The 26,937-nt window shown below is 44.4% G+C and overlaps 1 protein-coding gene across 1 annotated transcript in view; it reads right to left on the reverse strand.

Moving 5' to 3' along the window:
* LOC144807718 (protein mono-ADP-ribosyltransferase PARP12-like) overlaps window positions 1-26,937 on the reverse strand; it is a 361,427-nt gene that overhangs the window by 262,189 nt on the left and 72,301 nt on the right. The window contains exon 3 of the mRNA XM_078673379.1: window positions 9,392-9,656. Within this exon, the coding sequence (XP_078529505.1) occupies window positions 9,392-9,656 (265 nt within the window). The remainder of the gene's footprint in view (window positions 1-9,391; window positions 9,657-26,937) is intronic.

The following is a 26,937-nucleotide window of genomic DNA, read 5'->3' on the forward strand; positions in this document are numbered from 1 at the left end:
CTGAACAAAACAAATACAAGAAGCTCGTTAAAAAAGAGAAAGTCAAATTCATTCATGATTATATCATGTCTGCAAAATATCTTACCAAAGAGACTTTCTGGATAGTGTTTAGCCTATCCTACTACTGACTCTATTTCTATCATCTCTTCTCAAACTCTTGGGGCCCGATTCACAAAAGTAATCTGAGACAAAATCCTAACTTTATGACGTTCGGTATTCACAGAGGGCATTTAGGAGTAGTAAAGTTAGGAATTCTAACTTTACTACTCCTAAATGCCCTTTGTGAATACTGAAAGTCGTAAAGTTAGAATTTTGTCTCAGATTACTTTTGTGAATCTGGCCCATTGTTCTCATTTTTAAATCTCTGAATTCTTTCTGAACACAATTCTTCTGATTCTAAATCCCCTTCCTCCTCAGGCCACCACTTCATTAGTGCCATATAGGAAGCAAACCTCTGTCAATCCTTCTAATGATTTTCTTATTTCCTTCAATACAGTAAGTCCATCTGAAATGTTCGCCAAACTCAAATCTATGTCTTGTGGCTCCACACTCGATCCTTGCCCAGCTACAATTGCACAAGTCATTGCCCCTGCCCTTGCAGTAGTTCTCAACGGGGCTTGTAACTTTTCTGGAACTGTTTGTGTTTCATGGAAAAGTGGCCTTGTTGTAGAGTCTTTTAATGAAACCTGCTTCTGACCCTTTGGTGATATCAAACTATGGTCTAATTTCTCTTCTCCTGTTGATATGGCTTACGTGACTGAGATCTTTGTCAACAAACAACTTTCTGCTTATAATAAAGAGCACTACTTGCACAATGATCACCAGTCCTGTGTCCGGCCTGGTCTGAGCACTAACAACAGCGTTGCTCTCTGCCACCAATTACATCAAAAGGATTCTGGACTGAGGAAGCTCATGAACTGTAATTCTCCTACATCTTTCTGCGGCCTTTGACACATTATCCCATCACATCCTATTGGATAGATCAAAAGTGTGATTATGAGTTTCGTGGTCTGACCGCCGAAGGGCCGTGACCACGAGAAGACAGCAGCACTGGCAGTCTTCCGACCGTCGTATTAACAATGGGGACTGTCAGCTTGGCGGGCATCCGAGATGGCCGCGTGAGCACAGCGCTCTCCGGACCCCCGCCACTCCCGGCATGATATCCTGTACATATCCTGATTCTTCACGAGGATTTGTGTAGAGGAAGCTGGGCTGATCTTCCTGGAACTTTCGGAATTTGATTTTGACCCGGGGTGCCGGAGTTACGGTGATTCGAAATTTCGGGATCCGCCCACGAGGTACGCCCGGGACTGGGTGAGGCTCTGTGGCCGTCTTGGAGTTGAACAACAGCGGCAGGGGGATTGGACTTGTGGGTCCCCCTCTTAAGTTTCGGTTTCGATTCTGCCTCTGACTGAGACATCTGGCAGGGGAGTCTGGCCTGGGCTGGGCCCGGGGCACGAGACGGTTGTCGGGCCTTTGACTGGCTTATTCTCCTATCTGATTGACTCCATCCTAGTGGTGCCCTTGTGGCGGCTCTTTGATCCCGAAACCTTACTTTCCTGTGCCCATTCCATCGAGCCTGGTAAATCTCCTTGTGACGCAGTTTCCAACATAGCGGGCAGAGGGGACCGAGAGACTCGGAAGACCAAGACGCCCCTGCGCGGGGGCCCGGTCCAGTCTAACGTTATGGACCGTTACACCCACTCGAAGGGGTCCCCCGGAGCCGCCCTGCCCGGTCCAAGCGCTGCTGACCACATCGTGGACGCGTCAACTGAGCCGTCCTTGCAGGACATCATGGGCGCCATTTCTGGCATGAAGGAGACGATAGGACAACAATATGAGGCCTTGGCCCACAAAATCGACACCGTGGCCATTGATGTGAACTTGATTCGAGCCGACCTATCGAAAACCAATGAGAAGGTGAAGTCATTGGATCTCAAGTCATCCAGCCTCACGGCAGACGTCTCGGAGATACAGACGGAGATTGGTAATCTCCGTAGGGTGAACGATTTCATGACCCGGCGCTTGGAGGACTTTGAGAACAGGGCACGTCGCTGTAATGTGCGCGTGGTTGGCGTTCCGGAGAATCCAGAACCTCACTCTGTTGATCTCCTGGTTGAGGACCTGATCCAAAACTACCTCTCTCCGTCTGGACTGAGTAAATTATTCGCAGTGGAGCGTGCCCATCGTGTTCCGGGGGGCCAGGGTAAGCCGGGTGCCCCGCCGAGGCCTATTGTTGCGAAACTCCTCCATTATAGGGATCGGGACGCTATCCTGCAAGCATCACGTGTGAAGGGCCCGGTGGCCTTTCAGAACGCCACAGTGAACTTTTATCCGGACTTTTCTCAACAGGTCCAGAAACAGCGTATGGGCTTCCGTGGTGTCAAGAAGCGTCTTCGGGACATGGGGTTACGCTACGCTATGCTTTTTCCGACCAGGCTGCGAGTGGAGTACAATGACCGAACCTTTTTCTTCGATCGGCCAGATTCTGTGAACGACTGGCTGGACTCTCTGCCTGACCGACCTCCTGCGACTGAGTCCGCCGCCCACCCGGGTGGTGCTGAGGGTGGAGTGGAGAGCTGAACAATTCGTCTACGCCTGGGCCCTCGTATAGAGTAAACTCTTCCGGGATTCTATGCCTCAGTGCCTCTACTGTTTGTGTGTTTTCCTCGTTATCTGTCTTGCTCGGGGTGGCGGGTGGGCCAGAGCCTTTCCTCCTCCGGGGTCTTTTTGTAGAATGGGGGTTCTTGGGCGACAGGCACACTGCATGTTGGGGTGGCTTTTTAGCTTTTTGCAGGGGTGCAGGGTGGGGGGTGTTTTCTCGATTGTTGGGGGGTGGGTGGTTGGGAAGTTCGATGTTCGTGTGTTCTGTTCTCAAGGCGACTCTATCTTGCTACTGATGTTTTTTATGTCATGCTCATTGAAGAGGGGTTTCGGCGTTGCTGTGTGGGGTGGGGGGTAGCGGGTTGAGGTTTGTTTCGTGGAATGTTAATGGTCTGGGGGATCGTATTAAGCGGAGTGTGGTGTTGAAATGTTTACGACGTTTATCTCCAGATATTGTTTTTCTGCAGGAGACTCATTTGGTGGGCAATACTTGTCGTGCGATGAATAGGTGGGGCTATCGCCTCGCCGCACATTCGGGGTTTACCACGGGTTCCAGGGGAGTGGGTATCCTTGTTCGGGCTTCCCTCCCCCTAGCTATTGATGATGTGATCCTTGATGATCGGGGGCGATATGCTGTCCTCGTGGGTCGTTATGAGGGTCGTACCCTCTCCTTACTTGCTGTTTATGTCTCCCCCGGCCTGCAGACTTCTACCTTTTCCGACTTGGGCCGTGTTTTGTTGGACCTCCCTAATAGTACTCTCTTCATTGCTGGTGACTTTAATTCTGTGTTCTCCGGTCTACACGATCGCCACCCCCCTAGGGATACTCCCTCGGCCCAACAGTGGCTGGGTGGGTTTCTGGACACGTTTGGCTTGGTGGATTGCTGGAGGCTTATGCATCCTACTCAGCTTCAATACACTTTCCACTCCGGGGCCCATGGGAGTTTGTCTAGACTGGACTATTTCCTGATGCCTGCGGCCCAGTCGCCGGCAGTGCGTGAGATTAGACACCTCCCCCGGGGCATTTCCGATCATTCTCCGCTCTGGCTTTGTTTTGAGATGGGGGTGGAAGCCGCGGGCCGGGTTGCTCCTATCAACCCATGGTACCTTACCTCCCCCGAGACCCGCAGCCTTTTGACTAAGGCTTTGGACGCCTATTTTTTAGACAACGAGGGGTCCGTTTCCTCTGCGGTATCCCTGTGGGAGGCCTTTAAGACAGTGATTCGTGGGCAGGCCCTTTCCCTTATTGTTGAATCCAAGAAGGCGAGGGATCGGGAGGTGGTGGACCTCGAGCGGGAGATTGCTGAAAGGGAGGCGGCCTTAGAGTCGGATGTCACATCGGATAAACTCCATGCCCTGGGTCTGAAACAATTTGCCTATAAGTCTTTGGTCACGGATGCGGCCAAACAGATGTTCCGGGAGCAACAGGGTCGTCTGTATGATGTGGGGGACAAGGCGGGCAAATTATTGGCGTGGTTGGATAAGAAGGAGAGGGCGAATCGTGTTGTGCCCGTGATTCAATCATCGAATGGTGTGAGAGTGACGGACCCGATTGGAATAGTTGAATGTTTTGCTGAGTATTTTCGTGTGGTTTATACCCCTGAGTCTGGACGGGATGTGGCTGATTCTCGCCTTTTGTTGCGTGATATCACTTTGCCCAGTGTCTCCGATTTAGACCGTATGTCGTTGGAGTCCCCTTTTACTACTGACGAGATAGCTACTGCCATTCGCTCACTCCGTTCGGGCAAAGCCTTGGGCCCGAACGGGTTGCCAATTGAACTGTACAAGCTACGTCCTGATAGGGTGGCGCCCTATCTTCGTGCCATGTTTTTGGAGTCCCGGGAACGGGGTATTCTCCCGTATGATCAGCGTCTGGCCACGATAGTCGTAATTCCTAAGGACGGTAAACCGCGGGACCTTTGTTCGTCTTATAGGCCCATTTCCTTGTTAAATGTTGAGCCCAAGGTCCTGGCAAAGCTCCTGGCGACCCGCCTCTTGACGGTCATTAGTGACTTGGTTCATCCGGATCAATCCGGATTTATCCCACATCGCAACACGGCTCTTAACCTACGTCGTCTCCACGGTGCTGTTGCGAGGGCGGGGCTTCTGACGGAACCGGCCATTTTGGCCTCGTTGGATGCCTCGATGGCTTTTGACACTGTGGAGTGGCCCTATCTTTGGGCTGCTCTTGAAAAATTTGGTTTTGGACCTGAGTTTATCGGTTGGGTGAAGCTGTTATACGCTGAACCCTTAGCGCAGGTAGTGGTGAACGGTAGAGTTTCTGTCCCCTTCTCCCTTGGTAGGGGGACCCGTCAGGGTTGCCCCTTGTCTCCGTTGCTTTTTGCGCTCGCCCTGGAACCGTTAGCTGCGTGGCTTCGATGGGAGCCTTCACTCAAAGGGATCCGTTGGTCACCGGACTTTGAGGACCGCGTCTCACTTTACGCGGATGACATTCTTTTATATCTTACTTCCCCGCGTAAATCTTTAAATGTCTTATTTGATGTTCTTACTTCGTTTGGTGCTAATTCGGGCCTAGTCATTAATTGGGCTAAGTCCTGCGTGTATGTTCTTTCGGGTGTTTTGCCCCCACTGCCGGACAGATTTCCTATTCAGGTGGTCCAGTCTGGCTTCCAGTATTTGGGGATCTTTATTACGCTGGACTCCTCACTCCGCTTCGAGCGCAATCTCCTCCCCCCACTTCTTAGACTGCGACTAGATGTGGCCCGTTGGCGTAAGCTGCCCCTGTCTCCTCTGGGCAGGGCAGCCCTTTTTAAAATGATGTCCTTACCGCGGTTCCTCTACGCACTTCAGAATTCTTATGACGACATTCCCACTACCTATTTCCGAGAGATCGAGAGTCTTCAAAGACAACTGATCTGGGACGGGCGTCCACGTATTGCCCTTGCGAAACTCACCATCCCTTGGTATGACGGGGGCATGGCGCTCCCCGACATCAAGAGATATTACTGGGCTGCCCAGCTGTCTGCCATCAACCACGCGATGTATTCACCGGGTCGGGATCCGGCCTTTGAGATGGATAGACTCCAGCTGCCAGGAGGGGATTTCAATAGAGCGCTTTATTCTAGATCGGCCGGGCACCATCTTGTAGGCCCGTCCAGGATCGCAGTCACTGTATGGCGCGCCGCGAATGTGAGTTTGGGATGGGAGAATCGACTGACACTGGCGACGCCGCTTTATGCCTCTGAACGTTTGGGATGTCTCTGGTCTACTAAGGGCTTCGACCACTGGGACATGATTGGGATATGTAAGGTGGGTGATGTCTGTGTAAAAGGTAGCGTGAAGTCGTTCCAGGCCCTTAAGGCGGAATACGACTTGAGTGATAGAGAGTTTTTTCGTTATCTGCAGGTCCGGCATGCCCTGGCCTCAGTTCTAACTCCTGATGTGACCCTGCCCGAGTCTTCCCCCCTTGAAGATCGTATACTAGATGGACACCTGCCTGATAGCACTATCTCCCTTATTTATAAAAAATTGATTCATAATCGCGCCGACTTGTTGGTCCGCCTTAGGGAGCTGTGGGTCGGTGATGGATTGGAATTGGATGATGAGGATTGGCAGTCGGCACTCTCTTCTCCTAAGGAGGTAGCCATTCCCGCCCGTCTTCGTTTGGTGCAACTTAAGATCCTCCACCGAGTGTATGTAACTGGTCCGCGCCTGGTTGTAATGGGTTTTTCCCCGGATGGCTTATGTAAGCGTGGCTGTGGGATGAGTGCTACCTTTATGCATATACTTTGGGAATGTCCGTTGGTGGCGGCCTACTGGATTGATGTACTTGAGGTGATGACTGTCGTGACTGGTGTTACCCTGCGGCCTGAGCCCCGACGATGCCTGCTGAACGTGTGGGAACCCACCGATTATTCTGTGGCCCAGACCCGATGGGCGACCTTGGGGTACATGGTCGCGAAGCGGGACATTGCACAACTTTGGGGCGCATCCAGACCTCCGGATGTTTCGGTGTGGGAGGATAACATGGACTGGTCCATGTTTCGAGAGAAGACCGTCTATGTGGCTAGGGGCTGACCCAGGGCGTGGACTAAAATTTGGGGTCAGTGGAATGCATATCGTGGAGAAATCTGTACCCCTCCCTTGGTTGACACATCCGATGTTACCCTGTCTCCCTAGGCCGACGTTCCCGAAATTTTTCATTCTCTTTTAGGTTTTTCCTGTTTTCCCTGCTGCCCCCCCCCCGGCCTTGCCGAGTCTCATTGATTTACCTTTATCTTCCTGATTAGTGGTCTTCCCCCTCTGCCATCTGGGCTGACGTGATTGCTACATTCGCCTTGTTTTGAGTTTGTTATGTTAATGTTTAAGACAAAAAACTGTTGTGTCCTGTCATATGCTTTGTGCAATATTTAATCTGTGATTTGGGCCTGGCCACGGAGATTATTGTTTACTTCATGGTAGGTGCTTTGCGAATTAGCGGCCAGCCCGTGTGGTTGTAGGCCCATCTCTGTACTTTTTATCTGATTGCTCAATAAAAGTTTTTAACAAAAGAAAAAAAAACACAATGGGGACTGCAGTGTGGCTGCGGCTGTCTTGTGGCTGTGATGAATATATTTCCATTACTGCTGATAAATGTGTGTACATTTCAACTGCATATGTGTCAAATACACACATATGAATGATACATATGGAAAAATAGTATACCACCTACCCATTGCTGGAGTTCGAGCCATATGTGGGCAGTCCCAGCAATTGGTATATGGTACAAAAAGCACTTACCTGTATATCACCTGAGAAGGGGTTGTATTCCTCAGTGTGAAGATGCTCCTGTGTAGGGGGGGGCTGGAGAAAGGGATCCATGTCAAAATCTGGGGGGAAAGAGCAGGAAAGGGGTGAGTATTCACCCCAAATCCTTAATTTCCTCTGACATTTAGACACAATCTGACCCCCATGGATCGTGGAAAAGCCAATACAGATGGCAGTGTTGCTCCTCTGTACCGCCCTACAGATGGTGCCTTCCCCTGACAGCGGTCCCGGTGTTCGGTGGTGTGCTTGCGGTACCGTTGGTGCTGCCACGGTCTCTGCAAAGGCAGCACTCCCGAGTCAAAATACAGCGGATGAAACGCAGAGCTCGCAGCGGTCGGACAGTGGGTACGGCAGTCCACGGAACACAGAACTCGTAATAAGTCACTTAGTGTTCTTGCTGGCAATGGCATAGGCTGGTCATGGTTCTCTTCCTTTCCGAAAGATCACTTTCAAGCAAGCACTATGGCCTCTTTCGATTCAGCCTTTGCTATCAAATATTGTGGGGTTACCACAGGAACATCTAGTAGCCAAGCTTATTCTATCTTTTGGCTGCAACTCCTACAGATATGCGGATGACATATGACAGACAGACTATAGCAATTATGAATGTATTGTATTTTTATTCAGTCCTTGTTGCTTGTGAATGTTTGCTGCTGCCCAGAGTTCCTTCTTAACATGTCTCCAACTATGACTGGAGGGATGCTTACTTGTTTAGCTAGTTCTAAGACCAACTGAAAAAAATTGCATGCTGTAAAATAAATGTTTTACTCCTCTGGTATTACAAATGGATTCACACATAGGATGTGCTCTACACTCAACATGGCATTCACAGTAACTACTGTGTCTGTAGACCAAATAGGATTACAGAGAGCCAGCCCAGAGAGCAAATCATTTTAGGTATAAGCGGATCCACCACATCAGACTAATTTGTGGGCCCTGTACTGGCTCACAGTCAAGGAATGATCTCAAGTAAAAAACACTATGCATCCTCCATAAATTACTGTTTTGCCATAACCTCTTATTCCTTGCCAGGATTTCTAGTATCAGGTGGCGAGATAAGGCTAAGAAGCCAGACATTTTCAAACTATAGCACTGATGCTTGAATCTAACACCCTGAAGTTCCCAGAATGGCTGAAAACTCAACTCTTCAAAACAGCCTGCTGCCCAGCTTTGCCTCAACTTGCAGTGTGCTGAAGAAGCTGTAAAGCAGCATGGGAGTTGCACAAGGCCTATACATGAGATAGGAAAGTCACAATAGATTACTTTTAATGCATCCCTTGAGCAATTCATCTTTGCAAGTCATTCATTAAACATACGCAAAACATGTTGTCTGTATTAAAAATTGTTTACTATATTTAGCACCAGCTCGCAGAAAGGCAACTCCATAGGTGAGGAAAGCTTTAGAAAGGCTTAAAAATAAGCCTCTCTTTGTGTTTGGGAAGTACTCTAGCAGCAAAATGTGCAAATTATCACTTCACCGTTTCACTATTCTTGTTAAAGAGATACCCCAAAAAACAGGTATGTTCTGAGATAGTAGAATCTTAAACTTGTGGACAGTGATATTGGCTGGCTTGGGAGATAAAAGTTGGTGGGCACCAAGTTAATGTGCAGGATGACTAAGTAAACATAAATATTCAGAAGACGTGACTCTAGAGAGTGATGAGCCAGCTTTAAGGCTGAGAGAAGGAACATAGTGCTGCAGAAATGAGGGAAGAGTATTAAGAGATTAGGACATTAGGACATGGCTTTTGAAGGAGGGTCTCTCTAGGCAACTAAGAGGAGTTTATTAGCGAAAAGTAGGCAGATGGGGAAAAATGGAGGATAAAAAAATAGCGTTTTACTGACTTAGCCTTGCAGCACTATGTTATACTACTGGACGGGTGGCCAGATAAAGGATATAAATCAGTTGCTGATCTTACAAGGTACATTTTAATATTGAAGGTAAGGTATTGCAAAGAAAGATAGGATAATTTCCAGAACACCTTGTCACCAGTAGTTCTCCACTTTTCTTGCTTCCTTACCTATATTGTTGATTTTCTCAGTTTCTTTTTGTGTCTCATTGCATTGGTGAATGCGCATCAGCTGGATGTTTTGGGCAATTTCCTCGCTCAGACCACGCATCTGCAGCACATGCATGTTGTTGGGATCCAACAGGTTGTGAGATCGACTGCATTTGGAATTCCGACACGTGCCCCGGACAAAGAATCCACAGACATGGAGTCCTTTGCAACTTGCCCCCTTTGCGCAGAAGGCATCTTTCCTCGTATTCTGGTACTGCTTACATACCTTTAGTAGGAGAGAATTAACACACTTGTCTCTAATAAGTAAAACACAGATTTGCCCTCAGGCCATGACAGTGACATAAAAATCTAAATATAGTGACAGTGACATCAGTATCTGAACTAGGGTCTTAACCTAGACCGTATTCTTCTTCTATAATATCTTGAACGAGGGGTGTATCGGGTTGTATGTCACTATATCCTGCTCAAATCATAGGCCTACAAAAATGACACCCACTATATCGAACAGAAATACATTATATATAATGTGTATATTCTGTACACAACACAAAGGATTGGCCTGGTCACCAGCCTTATGAATAGACAGCTTGGTGAGTTTTTAAACAATACCATACGCCGGTGTTGTACCACTCTAACATGGTTGAGAAATTGACCAACTATAAGAGTGTAAGTATATGATAGAATCTATATGAATAAGTGAGGTGGTGTGTGTATAACTGTATAGGTGAGTAAGTGCCAGTGTCATTGACTCTTTGGGTGAGTGACTAGGTATGTGAATCGCTCTACAGGTAAGTGGCGGTGTGTGAGTGTCTGTATGGGTATATGAGTGTATATTTCAGTGGCTGTATTGGTGAGTGACTGCGTGTATGAGGTGTTGTATGGGTGGGTGAGTTGATGTGTGTGTAGACCGATGAATCAGTGAGTGGGTATGTACTTACTGGTATTGGTGTGTCTATGGTTTAGAGAATGATAGTCTGAAATTTGGAGTGGGTGTATGAAAGGTTATATTGGGGTGTGAGTAGGTGCATCATTATTTGGATGATGTCATCAGTGATGTAATGAGTGATGTCACTGATCACGTCATGAGTGATGTAATATGTGACATCATCAGCCATGCATTACGGGGGTGTGAGTTATAGTTAGCTCAGCTAACTATAACGACTGAATTTCACAGGTTTTGTACAAGTGAAATGTTAGCCTAACTATAACGTTCCTGTAACCGGTGTTTTTTCAGTGAATTTCTAAGGTTTTTAACTAGCAGTCACGTTTGCAGAGTGGTGGAGAAAGGGGGCTGGGCCTCCAACCAGCTCTCAGGAATTCCACTGCGTAGGACTTACAGGAGCTACCAGGAGGGCGTTTTGGTCCCCAAGTTCCCTCTGGAGTAAAGTGGACGTCACCCCCTAACAAGTAGTGCACCAGAGGTGCATTTGCAAAGTGGTGGAGAAAGGGGGCATGGGCTCCGAAGATCTCTTAGCAATCCCACTGTGTGGAACTAACTGAAGGTAACAAGAGGGGTAGTTGGCCCAAGGATGTCCTTGTGGGCCAACTACCCCTCCTGCTACCTCCAGCAAGACCCACAAAGCAGGATTGCTGAGTTCTGATAGCAGGCCACGCCCTATTTCTCTAACAGTCTGTAAACATGCCTCCTGGTGCGCTATTGGTTGGGGGATGAAGTCCCCTTCACTGCTGGGGGTCCTAGCCTACCTGTTACCTCCAGTAAGCCCCACACATTGGGATTGCTGAGAGTTGGTTGCAGGACACACACTCTTTTTTCACCAACACTCCAGTGCTCCCTTGGTTGGGGGATGAAGTCCCCTTGCAGCTTGAGGGTTCCTGAGGGCCAACCAACCCTCCTGTTACCTCTAGTACCAAACAGCTGTAAAAAGGGGCATGGCCTCCGACCACCTCTCAGCAATCCCACTATGTGGAGCTTACTGGAGGTAACAGGTGGGCTAGTTGGCCCCTAAGGACCCTCAGTAGTGGAGGGGACTTCCTCCCCCAACCATGAGCGCACCAGGAGGCTCGTTTGCAAAGTAGTGGAGAAAGGGGGCGGGCCTTCAGGGAGTTGCCGACTTCCGATTTTTTCATGTATTTTAGAAAGTGAGGCTGTGTGGCCCTAATTCCCTTGATCCTTTTGGCCCCAGGGGACCTCATCTCTTGGGGCCGGGCCATTTCTTTTTTCTTTTGTCTTCCCATGGACCACTGCCTTCTCTAAAAAAAGTTTTTCTTTTTTTTAAACGCAACCCCTTTTCCTTTAAGGAAAACGAGCTGCATTTAAAAAAGAAATATTGCTTTATTTAAAAGCAATCATAGATATGGTGGTCTGCTGTCCCCAGCAGGCCACCATTCCCTGATTTCAGTGATTACTCAGGGGTCACAAATTGTTATCAAACTCATTAAAATTAACAAGGATTTCGTGCAGCAGGAGGATTAAAACCTCGGCTCTTGAGAATGGGTGGGGGTGTCTGAGTTGATAAGGAGGCTGCTCCCTTTCCCCAATTATCCTATAAGAGCTGTCCCTCCCCGCTGGCGTTTGTTGGTACCCACCTGATAAGAGCAGCCAATCCAAATGTCTTGCACGGGGGCAAATGGAACCTCCGGAACATGGAGGCCGATACAGTGTTTACAGTCATTACAGCCCCCCTATGGTATTTCAGTTACGTGTCACGTACACACTAGTGTGAACTGATTTCAGTGGTAAATTTTGATTCCAGTGTGCAAAAAAACTCTTGAGTACTGTACCACACCCCAGCTGCCAACACCTTAATTACAAATGTTGTTTTACTTATGTTGTTTCCCAGCAAGCCATAATGAGGGCAAAATCAGTGCACATAAATGGTGGCTATCTGCAGTCAAAAATCAAATTTCTATGCAATGCGATGAAAACACAGCTATACTCACAAAAATGAAATCCACTGTGGAACACTTTCTACAACTTTGTTGTGGTGCCAAGTGGCCGAATGACTCAGAATCAGAAAGTTCTGTTTTGTTTTTAGTCAACTTTACACTGCAGGCTGTGATTTCTCACCTCTGATATATTAAAAAACAGTAACCCAAGAATGCAGTGTACGGTTGGCTAAAAAGAAAGGCCTCTCTGAAGGCATCACAGATGCCAGTTAAAAGCTATGCTTTGTGATTGTGAGATGATGGGTTGAAGTAAGAATAACTCAGTCATCATATTTAATTTACCAGAAGTTTGTGCATGCATTCACTTATGTAACAAACCACACACAACTAACTAATACCAAGCACAGTCCAGCAGGGATGCTACACAGGCGAACACAACACAAAAGACATGCAGCCGTGCAGCACTCATACATCTCAAAATTTTCTTCATGTACTCGTCCCCTGACTGATAGGCTGGAGCCAGCACCTATGTGCCTCTCTTTCCTCACCTTTCAAAGTTCATTCCTGTGTCCGCCACACTGTTAGCTTCCAGAAAATAACTGTGGGCGGGCAGCGCAGAAGAGCATCTGAGAAGGCTATTAAGAATAAGTCAGCTGGAAAATAAATAGCCTTGCGCCTAATCCTTTACACAAGGGTCTTAACTGATGTTAAAAACTTCTCAGCATTTCCAGCTCTGGAGGCTCTTAACTAATCACAGGCTCCAAGCCTCTCATGTCTCAATCATTAGAGCTGCGTATCGGTCAATGGATGGTAATCTCGTTACTAAAGTGCCTCGTATATCGGTGCCTGCCTCCTATATTAGACACTCTGTAGATAGTAGTGCAGTTACGAGTGAAGACAACATACACGCACACACATGCACACACACACCAGTCGTGGCTCGCATCGCAATACTCGCGGGGGGTCGCACGGGGGTAGGGGCCTGGGAATTAAAATTAAAAAAACTTACCTGACTGCCGGTCCGGGCCGCCTTTGCTGATCCCTTGTTATAATATATGGGTCAACCCAATGGTACTGGGACCTGGGTAGTCGATAGTATATAGAAAAGGGTCCCAGTTGATGCAATATCAAAGACACAAATTCATAATTCATAAACTGAACACTAATAAAAACCTCATGAGAGTTGACTTGGAGGAATGCTATTTAATACACATCTCCTCATTTGAAAATTAATTACCTTTTCTTCACAACAAAACATTTCAAAGTATTTAGTAATATGCCCAGGACAGGGAGACGTGAAAGGAAAAGAAGGGTGAAAAGGGGAAATTTGTGCAAAATAGTGTAACAGATCAAATTAATCATAGAAGAATTACAAAGTATGCGGTCTCATACATATTCAACATTGAGTTCCACATTGGACATGTGTACATTGTCATATACTTATTTATGTCCTAAAAAATACTATCCCATTTACAGCTTGCACAGTCACAAATAATCCGTTGCTACCAGGTAGGAATAGACAAGGGTGTGTCGACGTTTCGACCCCAGTAAGGTAGGCGACGCTATTGCCCTACAGCGGGGTCTTCCTCAGGACAGGCAGTGGTGGGGTGTAGGGGTAGTGTAGAAGGGCACCTATGAGGGAGATACTAATTAGTATTGGCTTATTTTACAAGGGGAAGGGAGGGCTGTACAAGCCACACCAAGTTACCTACAAGAAGCACGGTGATTCACGTGGCTCCGTCTGATAACGATGTTGGTCCGAGGGCTCCTGATACCAAGAGAGCGTAAACCTAAAAACAAATTAGGCTTCTGTGAGGTTGTGGACAGCAGTTAGCTACATTCCACAATAAACCATTGCTATTATAAACACACGTGCTTGAATTGTTAAGCATCAAACACAACCCAGCCGGGTTAAAACTTATTTACAAAATCACACATTGGAGAACGAACAAAACCTGCCAATATCAGGACCGGCCATAATCATTGTGTCATTCAAGACATTCCTTAATAAAGAACGACTACTATTCATCCTGCTAGCCAGAGGCTCACCTATTCACGCTGATGATTCTTTTAGGGTCTTTTCAAAAACATTTGCTGCCTTTCAAAGAGCGATGACCGCTTCCATTACTGCACAGGGTTTACTTCCACGTGGATCCCTGCGGTAAACAAGAAACCGAGAGGATCGTTTACAAACTATATCCCTTAAGATATAGAGGAATACGAGCCCAAAGACTATGTTTACTCACCGCAGTGAAGCTTAGACAAGCGGAATGAATCCTCGCTGGCGGAACTAAGCGGCACGTCTCTGCACTCGCGCGGGCGTCTCAGCGCGAGGCAACGAACACCGAGGAACCCGCAGCAGCTAAATGCCAGTACATTTGTAGCAGCCAATGGGCGTGTGTAATAGAAACGGCAGAAAGAATCCGGTTGAAATTAAGCTAGGGGATTCCAAGCTCTCAATTGTTGGCGAGCTTCAGAATGTTAATTACATTATGCCAGTGTGATTCAGGCATAATTGAGCGCAAACGTTATTCATGCAGTCCTAACCCACAATATGACGGGATTTATGTGCAGCAATGCACCAAGGACAATTAAACATACGGCAAGACAAACAGGATTTGTTCTTTATATTTTTGAAATGACTGCTGGCCTCCTATTGGGGATCCTTTAGTTTCGCAAACAAATGAATTATTTATACCTTGGATATCTAAACATACAAAAGTACGAATAAAGCAGTTGGGGCATCATATCTCAGTTGGCATATATATACAGTAGGACAAAAGATCATTAGCGCATATTTGTAGGATAATAGCACAAAACATTTCATTGCAACTCAAGAGATATACTTGTAACAGGAAAAAGCTTATTTCAAGAAATTAGACATTGCATACAACAATAGTGCTATAGGCATGCTAGTTGGGCATAATTATTATCCTGTTCATTTAATCCATGGAGTACAGTGTCCAAACGACTCATCCATTTACTTTCTCTTATATTGAGGATAGACGTTCTACTCCCTCCCCGTGGTCCCAAAGAAACTTTTTCAAGCACCACCCATTCAAGTTCATCCACTGTATGACCCAACCTTCTATAGTGGTCTACTAGCGGGGCCCCAATTACCTCACATCTAATCCTACTCTGATGCTGAAGGATGCGGGCCTTGATTTTCTGCTGCGTTTGGCCTATATAGGCCAGGCCACACGGGCATTTGATACAGTAAATTACACAGTTCGTGTTACAATTGGTGAATGTTGTTAAATCTATGCTGTGATGTTTGTACTTGAACTGTTTTGTTTGCACACACATTGGACAAGCTTTACAATGTCCACATCTGTAGTTGCCATTCAAAGATGGCAAATTCCACTGGGATCGCAAGGACGGTGGCTCAGGCGTAGATAGATATGAGCTAACCACCTGATCCTTTATGTTCCTTGATTTTTTGAAGGAATGCATAGGTAGATGCTGTTGACCAATCTCCTCAGACACCAGAGGCCAGTACTTGTTGACGATTTTCTTTATGTTACTGCTTTGTGTGTTATAAGTAGTGACACAGATCATCCGCTCATTACTGTTATCTGTCTTGATGCGTGGAGTTAGTAATTCATCTCGGGGGCTGTACCATGCCCGTTTGCGGGCTCTCTTAACGAGTCTCTTCGGATAACCCCTTTCCAGCAATTTAACCGTTAGAGCTTCTGATTCAAAAAAATAGTCGTCTTTTTTAGAACAGTTGCGCCTTATGCGAAAAAATTGGCCCACCGGTAGGTTGTCCCTCAAGCCTCTAGGGTGATGGCTATTGTATAACAATAGCGAGTTGCGTTCTGCAGGCTTCCGATATAACGTCGTCGACAAATGGCCGTCCTCATGGAAGATGGTGATATCTAAAAAGTCTACTCTTTCATGGTGTGACTGCATGGTGAATTGAATATCTGCAGATCGTTGGTTCAGCCAGAGGTGGAATAGATTCAAAGTTTCTTCTGAGCCGGTCCAAATCATTAGGACGTCATCTATGTAGCGACGCCACATTTTAATTTGCACTTGATACGGGTTGTCACAGGTCCGGCGCAAAGGCTGCCCCCATTGCGACTCCTTTGGATTGTAGGTAAAAGTTGCCTTGGAACATGAAGAAATTCTTCCTCATTGCGATAGTTAGGAGTTGAATAATAAATTCAGTTGGCACTGGCACAGGTGCGGTACGACCATCCAGTGCTGCACGCATGACCTCCAGAGCATCTAGTTGTGGGATGCTCGTGTAAAGCGATACTATGTCGCATGTCACCAACCTTTGTTCATCGCTATTGAATTCGATGCCGTCGACCAGATTAATGGTTTGCATCGTGTCCCTCAAATAGGTGAAAGTTCCTTCCGCAATTGGTTTCAAGAAAAAGTCTATATATTTGCATAGGGGCTCAAGAATTGACCCACACCCAGACACAATAGGACGTCCTGGAGGTTCTTGCATGTTCTTGTGGATTTTGGGGAGGGTGTAGATCGTAGGTAATCTGGGGTCTTTCTGGTTAGGGTACTTAAATTCCAACTCACTCAAGAAACCTTGATCTTTCCCTTCTGTTGTCACTGCCAGAATTTCCAATGCTAGGTCTTTAGATGGATCACTTCGTAGTCGCTGATAACTTACACCGTCGCCCAATTGCCGTAGGATCTCATTCTTGTATTTCTCTACATCTTGAATGACGATTGCTCCCCCTTTATCTGCAGATTTAATTACGATATTTCTGTTGTCTCTCAGGGTGGTCAATGCTCTCCTTTCACCTTGGTTGATATTGAATCTGGTATATTTGTGTACAGACACAGTTTTGTCAACCTCCTTAAGCACCATATCTTCATAGGCCAAAATTTGATTAGTCATTGCACTCCTGGGTGGTACAAAGGTTGATGGCAATCTAAGTCCTGTAATGGAAGTACTGTTGTAGTGTGAATTATTCCTGAAGAAGTAGCGTAACCTTATTTTTCTGAAGAATTTCATTAGTTCCGTTTTTATTGAAAAACAATTGGGGAGGGATGTGGGTACAAAAGACAGACCCCTTTCAAGGATCCTGTGTTCATTCTCGGTAAGTTCGTATGATGATAGATTTACAACCGGGCTCGGTTTCCTGATTACCAACGGTAGACCTTCCGGCGGGTTGCAATCTCGCCGTGGCTCTCCTGGGGGAAGTGGACTTGCTTCTGAGTTTGGCCTCGGCCCTTGTCCCAGTTGGTGTTCTGGCCCCTCGTTGTTCCTCTCTGCCAATTTCCTCTGCCACGTGGCGGCCGCCATTGACCCCCTCCTAAAAAAGGCTGGGGTTGATTGAAGGGTTCCTGAGGTTGGTTCCACTGATTAGGATAGCTATATCCCGAAGTTGCGGCTGACTGACCGTTGTCACTGTCGCCACTATATGATGAGTCAGAGAATGTAGTAAAGTTCCTGCGTCCTCGGAAACCTCCTCTGCCCCTTCACGAGAAACGACCTTGTGAGTCTTGTTTGTAATAGTCCTCGTTGAGGTAAGGGCACGTGTTCTTCTTTTCGTAGTATTTGATATCTTTGGCCAATTTTTCTAATTTCCTCTGTTGGGTATTGGTTTCAAAGTCCTTTAGAGTTTTAGAGGCTTTTTCTAAAGCTTCCTTAGCATTGGTCAAAGTTTCATCACCTGCAATCTCAGATTTCAAATCTGCAATTTCACGAGTGAGTATTTGCACTTGTTGAGCAGCAGTCTCTACTCCCAGCACCATCCAGTGCCGGGAGCAATTGTTGGCTACGAAACTGAAGCCTTCTTTGAATTTAGGCACATCCACAAATATAGCTGGCTCGTTCTTGACCTGCAAGCCTATTGGAATGATATTTGATTCCAAATATTTGGTCAACAAATGGCCATGCAACCGTGTTCTGATTAGTTTCTTTTCTAATCTCTCCAGGCGAGCTAACTTGTCATTCAATGTATAGTCAACATTAGGTGTATCAGATGACAAAAATTGATTAGACCTGTCCTTAATTAGCTGGTTAATATAGTCCTCCGTGTATGACAAAGTTTCGCTCTCTATCATTGTGTGTAACAAAAGTGAAAATATATTTACAGTGATAATTTATAATATAAGTGACCTCGCAGGCATGCACCTGCACAGATAATGTTATAATATATGGGTCAACCCAATGGTACTGGGACCTGGGTAGTCGATAGTATATAGAAAAGGGTCCCAGTTGATGCAATATCAAAGACACAAATTCATAATTCATAAACTGAACACTAATAAAAAACCTCATGAGAGTTGACTTGGAGGAATGCTATTTAATACACATCTCCTCATTTGAAAATTAATTACCATTTCTTCACAACAAAACATTTCAAAGCATTTAGTAATATGCCCAGGACAGGGAGACGTGAAAGGAAAAGAAGGGTGAAAAGGGGAAATTTGTGCAAAATAGTGTAACAGATCAAATTAATCATAGAAGATTTACAAAGTATGCGGTCTCATACATATTCACGGGGAGGGAGTATAACGTCTATCCTCAATATAAGAGAAAGTAAATGGATGAGTCGTTTGGACACTGTACTCCATGGATTAAATGAACAGGATAATAATTATGCCCAACTAGCATGCCTATAGCACTATTGTTGTATGCAATGTCTAATTTCTTGATATAAGCTTTTTCCTGTTACAAGTATATCTCTTGAGTTGCAATGAAATGTTTTGTGCTATTATCCTACAAATATGCGCTAATGATCTTTTGTCCTACTGTATATATATGCCAACTGAGATATGATGCCCCAACTGCTTTATTCGTACTTTTGTATGTTTAGATATCCAAGGTATAAATAATTCATTTGTTTGCGAAACTAAAGGATCCCCAATAGGAGGCCAGCAGTCATTTCAAAAATATATAGAACAAATCCTGTTTGTCTTGCCGTATGTTTAATTGTCCTTGGTGCATTGCTGCACATAAATCCCGTCATATTGTGGGTTAGGACTGCATGAATAACGTTTGCGCTCAATTATGCCTGAATCACACTGGCATAATGTAATTAACATTCTGAAGCTCGCGTTTTGTTGTGAAGAAATGGTAATTCATTTTCAAATGAGGAGATGTGTATTAAATAGCATTCCTCCAAGTCAACTCTCATGAGGTTTTTATTAGTGTTCAGTTTATGAATTATGAATTTGTGTCTTTGATATTGCATCAACTGGGACCCTTTTCTATTTGCTGAGCCCTTGGCACTTTCACTGGAGTGGCAACCCCTCAGCCAATACTGCCGCTGGCGAGCCTTTGATTAACCTTCGCTTTCCTAATGGGCATGTGCCAGCCAGAGCAGACACTAGTGCGCATGACTGGGCACGGCAGAAAAATTCACCAACCTTCACCAGTCATGCGCACTTGCGGTGCTGCCTGCCCCTGGTCTGACAATGCATCATGAATGCCAGTCAACATGACACAGGACCGCCCACCCCCTTCAGAGTCTGAAGGGGGTGGGCAGTCCAACGTCATGCTGACTGACATGATTGTCAGTTCTCCCTCGGCGACTCTGAACTTAAGTAAACTAAATCAGACGCCGAGGGAGCTCCGGGCACGGGCAGCTTGTGGGGCAATGCCCCAGGGCCCTAATGGACACACCGCCACTGCTCCACTCTATGCCACTCCACTCTACACTATTACACTGATAGCAATGCTACTGCACGCTGCTATACTCCTACACTGTACACTGTATGCACCGTCTTTCTATGCGCCTCCAGTATACGTCACTCCACTGTGCGCTACTCCACTGGACACTACTCCACTATACGTTATACCACTCTACGCCATTCCACTATACGCCATTCCACTATACGCCACTCCACTCTACTCTATTACACTGCATGCCATTCCACTCTACAACACTCTAGTGTATGCTATTCCATGCATGTCACTCCACTATAGGCTATTTCACTCTATACCACTCCAGTGTATGGCAATCCAAAGTACGTCACTGCATTTTATGCCATTCAATTAGACACCACTCCATTGTACGCTGTTAAACTGTACCCCACCCCACTGTATGCCATTCCAGTCTACACCACTCCGTTATAAGCCACTCCACTGTACATTATTAGACTCTATGACACTCCACTGTACAACACTCTGCTCTATGCCACTCCACACTATGCTATTACACTGTACACAACTCCACTCTACGCCAGTCGACTCTACACTATTACACTGTATGGAACTCCACTCCACGCCTCTTTAGTGTACACAACTCCACAGTATGCACTCTGCTATATTCTCTTCCAGTATATGCTATTCCACTCTACTCCACTCCATTATATGCCAGTCCACTCTATGTTAATCCGCTATTCCACTGTAAGCCACTCAACTATACACATCTCCACTCTATGCCACTCCAGCCTGCACCACTATGTCACTCCACTGTACTCCACTCTACAATATTCCACTGTACGCCACTCTACTCTATGCTATTACACTGTATGCACCTTCAATTTTTGCCCTTCTATTGTATTGTATTCTACTCTACCCCACTCCACTGTACGCCACTCCACTGTATGCTATTACACTCTACTCCACTCCACAATACACCACTCCAGTCTACAGCACTTCACTGTACGCCACTTTAATGTACTCTACTACACCATATGCTATTACACTTTATGCTTCTCCACTGTATACTACTACATTAAACGCTATTACACTGTACGTCACTCCACTGTATGTCACTTCAGTTTATGATACTACACTCTACACTAATCCACTGTGACACTCCGCTGCATGCTTCTCTACTCTACGCCACACCACGGTACTCTCCTCCACGCTAATACACTCTGTACCACTCTACTAGACTCTACTCCACTCTATCCCTGTACACTCCACTGTCCAAATTTGCACCAACTCTATACCCATACACTCTATTGTACACCACTCTACTCCACTGTACGACACAGGACTCCACTCTACTTTATGAGACCCCACTCTAATTTATAACAGTTTCCTCAACTCTACGCTATAGCACTTCAATGTATGCCACCCCACTCTACAGTAATCTACTGCACCCTACTCCACTCTGCCTCACTCCATTGTATACCACGTCACTCTACGCTATTCCACTCTATGTCACTCCACTCTTCTACCCACCTCTGGACGGTATTCCACTGAATGCCATTCCACTGTATGCTACTCTACTCTACACCTCTACAGTGTATGCCACTCCAGTATAACTAACCTTTAGCCTTTACTTTTTTCATTGAATATATATATATTTATTTTTTATTTTTATGAAATATGTTATATATATAAAATTTTTTGTTTCAAAAACATCTAACTTCGCTAGTTGTCCCGCCACTTGCGACGGCGGGCTTGCGGCGAGGTAGCAAACCTCCAAATAACTTCCAAAATCACCTCCCCATACTTGCCATTTTGACAGAAGAGGCAAGCAGCAGCCCAATTCCTTAGGGCATGATACATTTATTATACAGCGAAAACGCCTGATGCGTTTCGGAACAAACTGCTCCTTGCTCAGGGGTCAGTTATGTTTGCTTTTTCCCTACGTAAATACAAGTGCATCAACCACCACAATAAAAGTAGGACTCCATGATATTATACATATCTGTGAAACCACACAGCGGTGGTAACATTATTTTCTGTTGTAACATCTTAAGCATTACAGTTTTACCAATGCCTTTTCATATACGTTGTAATGATAATCTTTTGGTTATCTATATAAATATCAAATGCATGATTATAATTTTGAAATACTTGCCAATCGTATTACCCTTCATAACGGTGTAATAACTACCTCCAGTTATATTACTTTATGAATATACACATGTGTTATTTATCATTATTATTCAACCATTATGCCCTTGGGCAAATATTTATCAAGTTCTCAAATATTAACCCATAGTAATACATCTTCTGTGTTCAATTCAGCCCCAGTGGGCTTATTAGTGATTTCTATTTCAATTTAGATCATGCACAAAAAAACTGAAATTTTTCACCAAATTATCAAAATCGGTCACCCAACAATCCTGGATTGACCTAGATATATCCAGCTCTTTTGCATTTCTTTTTCTTCATCGATTAATCAACATGTATCCTACTAGGATAAAAAAAAGTGATTGATCAATTAAGATCCATTCCATTACCATTAAAATAGCAAACTTTAAACTTAGAGATGCATTAAACATATAATTCAAGATTAATTTTTTTCCAAGGTTCAACCTAGGTGGACAGATAACGCTTCGCCTTTACTCAAACCCATAGGATGCATAGTTTCATCTTCTCATACACAAGTCAGCGCATATACACAATAATCAGAATTATATCTCCATGTATCTAAACGAGGGTAAAAGACAATTAGGTGATGAGAGCAATTATGAAAAAACAGAAGGATAACCTATGATAAATCCAATGAGAGATACAGAACAAACATGATCATGTGGAGAGATGAATGTCTCATAGATTGAGATGAGTACAAGTTCTTAAGCTATGAATTCCCCAAAATGTCAGCCATGTATATGCTACCCAAACTGCAAAAGGATAGCAACAATCGAGAGGAAGTACGTATAAGAATACATCAAAATACATAGAATACTTCCTAACACCTTTTGTGCAAGCTCTTCCCTTGTACACAAGAGACACAGATTTTCTAAGGCTAATAAACAACATATTTATTTTATTTATTTTTTGAGTTTTTTAAAGCGCGAACCAGACTAAAGGTAGGGTAACAGAGCGCTTTACAAAGTGAGCAGGGAAATCAAAGCACATTTATTACCAACAACATAGATAAACAACAAAGCAAATAAGTAACAACAAGGACATAGTAAAGTTCGGGGGATATAGGCAGAGTAGAGAACGGCTCTGCGATAGGGAGTCAAATCGATTTTGAAAAAGTCTTATCGTCAATATATCGTTTCAAGCTGGCTTAGAATTTGTGTGGATTCTAAGGTAGGAGTTTTCTCATCATGAATGATTTTGCTTCCTTTTTGAAGAGGAGTGTTGAGGTGATTTTTCTGATGAGTGGCGGCAGCGAGTTCCAGATTCTTGGCGCCGCTCCAGAGAATGGTCTGTTGGAGGTTTTAGTCTTGTTGAACCTTGCGGGTTTCAGGAGTAGGTTATCTGTGCTCCTAGAATGTCTGTTTCCTCCAGATAGAGTACGTTTTTGGGCTAGAAACTGCGCGGTATTGTGGTGTAACGCCGTATGACTAATACAAGCAATCTTTAAGTGAATACAGGCTTCGTAGGGTAGCCAGTCGAGTGCCTTCAGGTGTGGCGATATGTGGTCAAATTTCCTTGATCCTGTAATGAGTCTAGCTGCGGCGTTGAGGCAGGCTTTTAGAGGTGCGGTAGAAGTCTTGGGAAGCCCAGAGAGGGTGGAGCAACCGTATTCCCAGCCTTGAGATGACTATGGCCCAAACTACAGTTTTGAGGTCAGGGATCTCGATAAATGGCTTCATTTTTCTGAGATAGTTGAGGTGAAAGCGGGCATTTTTAGCCATCAAGTTAATGTGAGCTTGCATGTAAACAGCCTTTATATAGGTATACCGCAGGAGTTGGGTATGCGTGCATGTCGCCACTTCTTGAGGGCCCGGTCAATATCATACTTAATGCACACAAAGATGCTTTTAGACATGATGCTTACAGGTTTGACCTACATCTTTTTCATTTTTGATCTGGTGATATACAGACAAACACAGGGAACATCAATGGGGACGTGCTTCGACCCCAGTTATTCTGGTTTGTACCTCTACTAGTGGAAGGAGCAAGTGTTTAGTAACTTCAAACAATTTGAACAACATTTCGTCCTCTGGGTTCTGTATATCGATTATATTTTCTGTATTTGGAAGGGAAAAATGGATGAAGCGCACACATTTGTTGACGTTCTAAACAAGAATAAGTTGAATCTCAAGTGAGGTGCATCCAAATGAAATAGAGTTCTTAGATGGTAATAAAAAAGTTTGTAACAAGTTGGAGAGTGCTTTGTTCCATAAAAAAACAGCAAGTAACAGTTTGTTGCATTCAGGCAGTTGCCACCCAAAGAATCTAATTAACAGTATACCACATGGAGAATCATTAAGGACTAGAAGGAATTGTAGCTCAGATGATGCTTTTTGTGAAGAAATCAGAAACATGAAAGTGAGGTTTAAAGAAAGAGGATACTCGGTGAAGATAATTGAACAGGCATGCATTAAAGTAAAAGAAGTCAAGCGGGATGACTTATTGATTCTGAAAGTTAAGGACAAGATTGAAGATCAACCAGTCAAATTTATCATCTCATTTAGTAACCATGCATGGGAAGTAAAAAGAAGTCTTACGAAATGCTGGCAGGTTCTGAGAACAGGTACGATTTTAGCCAAAAATATAGGAGATAACCCGCAGGTTATATTTAAGAGATGCACATTGTTGAAGGACGTTCTATGCAAGCGTATGGGGTAATCAAAGAGTAACATCAACATTATACAGGGTTTTTATATGTGTGGTGAATGCAAAGCCTGTAGGTACAGTACCAGTTGTAAATCAATTCAACTATCAGAGACAAAGAAACCCCATATCATTACAAAACATCTAACCTGTAATTCTGATTATTGTGTATTTATGCTGACTTCTCAATGCTCATTGTTCTTTATTGGTAGCACAATACACAAAGCAAAGAAACAAATTCTGGAGCATCTAAGAGCAATAACATGGGAAGACAAACAGTATCCAATAGCAAGACACTTTAAAGAAAAACATGATAAAGATGTGAAGCTATTCAAATGAGGTGTTATTGACAGAATCTCTGTCTCGGAGAGAGGAGGGAATAGAGTTCAGGAGTCACATCATCTTGAATCTAGATTGTTTTCAAAATATGAAACTATGCTTCCTATGGGTTTGAATAAAGATGAAGACCTATCTGTCCACCTAGGTTAAACCTTGGAAAAAACTTAGTCTGTCTTTAGGAGGAAATGAATCTTGAATTATATGTATAATGCATCTCTAATTTTAAAGTTTGCTGTTTTAATGTTAATTGCATGGATCTAATTGATCATACACTGTGTTTATCACTGTGGGAGACATGGTGAACAATCGATGGAAAAAAATGCAAAAGTGCTGGATATATCTAGGGCGATCCATGATTGTTGGGTGATCGATTTTGATAATTTGGTGAAAAATGTCCCCTATTTTGTGCATGATCTAAATTGAAATAGAGATCACTAATAAGCCCACTGGGGCTAAATTGAACACAGAAGATGTATTACTATGGGTTAATGTTTGAGAACTTAATAAATATTTGCCCACTGGGGCATAATGGTTGAATATTAACGATGAATAACATATGTGGATGTTCATAAAGTAATAGAACTGGAGGTAGTTATTACACCGTTATGGAGGGTAATACAATTGGCAAGTATTTCAAAAATATAATCATGCATCTGATATTTATATAGATAACCTAAAGATTATCATTACAACGTATCTGAAAAGGTATTGGTAAAACTGTAATGCTTAAGATGTTACAACAGAAATGAATGTTTCAAGATGGCCGTTGTGTGGTTTCACAGATGTGTATAATACCATGGAGTCCTACTTTTATTGTGGTGGTTGATGCACTTGTATTTATGTATGGAAAAAGCAAACTTAACTGAACCGTGGGCAAGGAGCAATCAGCGCCAAAACGCGTTGGGCATTTTCGCTGTATAATAAAATGATCACGCTCTAAGGAATTGGGCTGTGGCTTGCCTCTTCTGTCAAAACGGCAATTATGGGGAGGTGATTTTGGAAGATATATATATATATATATATATATATATATCATTTTAAACACAGGTTAGTAGGACTGACTGTACAATGAGTGATTAGTTGTCTCAGTGAATGTCTGGGTGAGTGACTGGTTGTGTGGATGTCTGTATCTGTCTATCAGTTGGTGTCTAAGTGGCTGTATGGATGTGTGAGTGGGCATGTGAGTTTCTATATGGGTGAGTGATTGGTTGTTTGAGTACCTCTATGGGTGTCTGAGTGTCTGTGTGGGTGGCTAAGGGTGTGCGTGACTGCCTGCATGGATGAGTGAGTGGGTGAATCAGTGGCTGTATGGGTTAGTGTGTCCCTGAAACCTATGGTTTTTTCATTGAATTTCAAAGGTTTTTTAAATGTTTATTGCTAACTAAACGTCCCTGAAACTTATGTTTTTTCATTGAATTTCAAAGGTTTTTTAAATGCTAATTTCTAGCTATAACACCCCGAACTCTATGTTTTTTTTTGTGAATTTCAAAGGTTTTTTTATATGCTAATTTCTAACTATGCCCATAGAGGTAGGACATGTGCAGAAAGAAGAAGAAAGGCATAGAAAGAAGCAAGCGAAATGCAGAAAGAAGTAACAGAAGTCCAGAAAGATGAAGAAAAGTACAGAACAAAGCAAGAGATATGCAGAAAGAACCAAGAGAGGTGCAGAGGCCTTGTTGCAAAGTCATCCTGTGCCCCCAACTTTTTGCTGACTCGTACTGCTGGTAATTGACTCTGACTAACCAAGCCCGGGGGCAGTGCTATGCTGAAAGACACTTAGAATACAGTGAAAACACCTACATACATTAGGGCACACTATGGGTTGGGGTATGCCTGTGATTGGCATGACCTCCCCTGTAAGGCACTCCCTGACCCTTATTATATTCTACGCTCAGACCGCCTAGATGGGAAAGCGGGAGGTGGCGTCGCAATAGTTATTCATTCCAATTTTCAGTTTCTGCCT

This window comes from Lissotriton helveticus, chromosome 1_1 (genome assembly GCF_964261635.1).
Source record: "Lissotriton helveticus chromosome 1_1, aLisHel1.1, whole genome shotgun sequence".
Classification (NCBI taxonomy): Eukaryota; Metazoa; Chordata; class Amphibia; order Caudata; family Salamandridae; genus Lissotriton; species Lissotriton helveticus.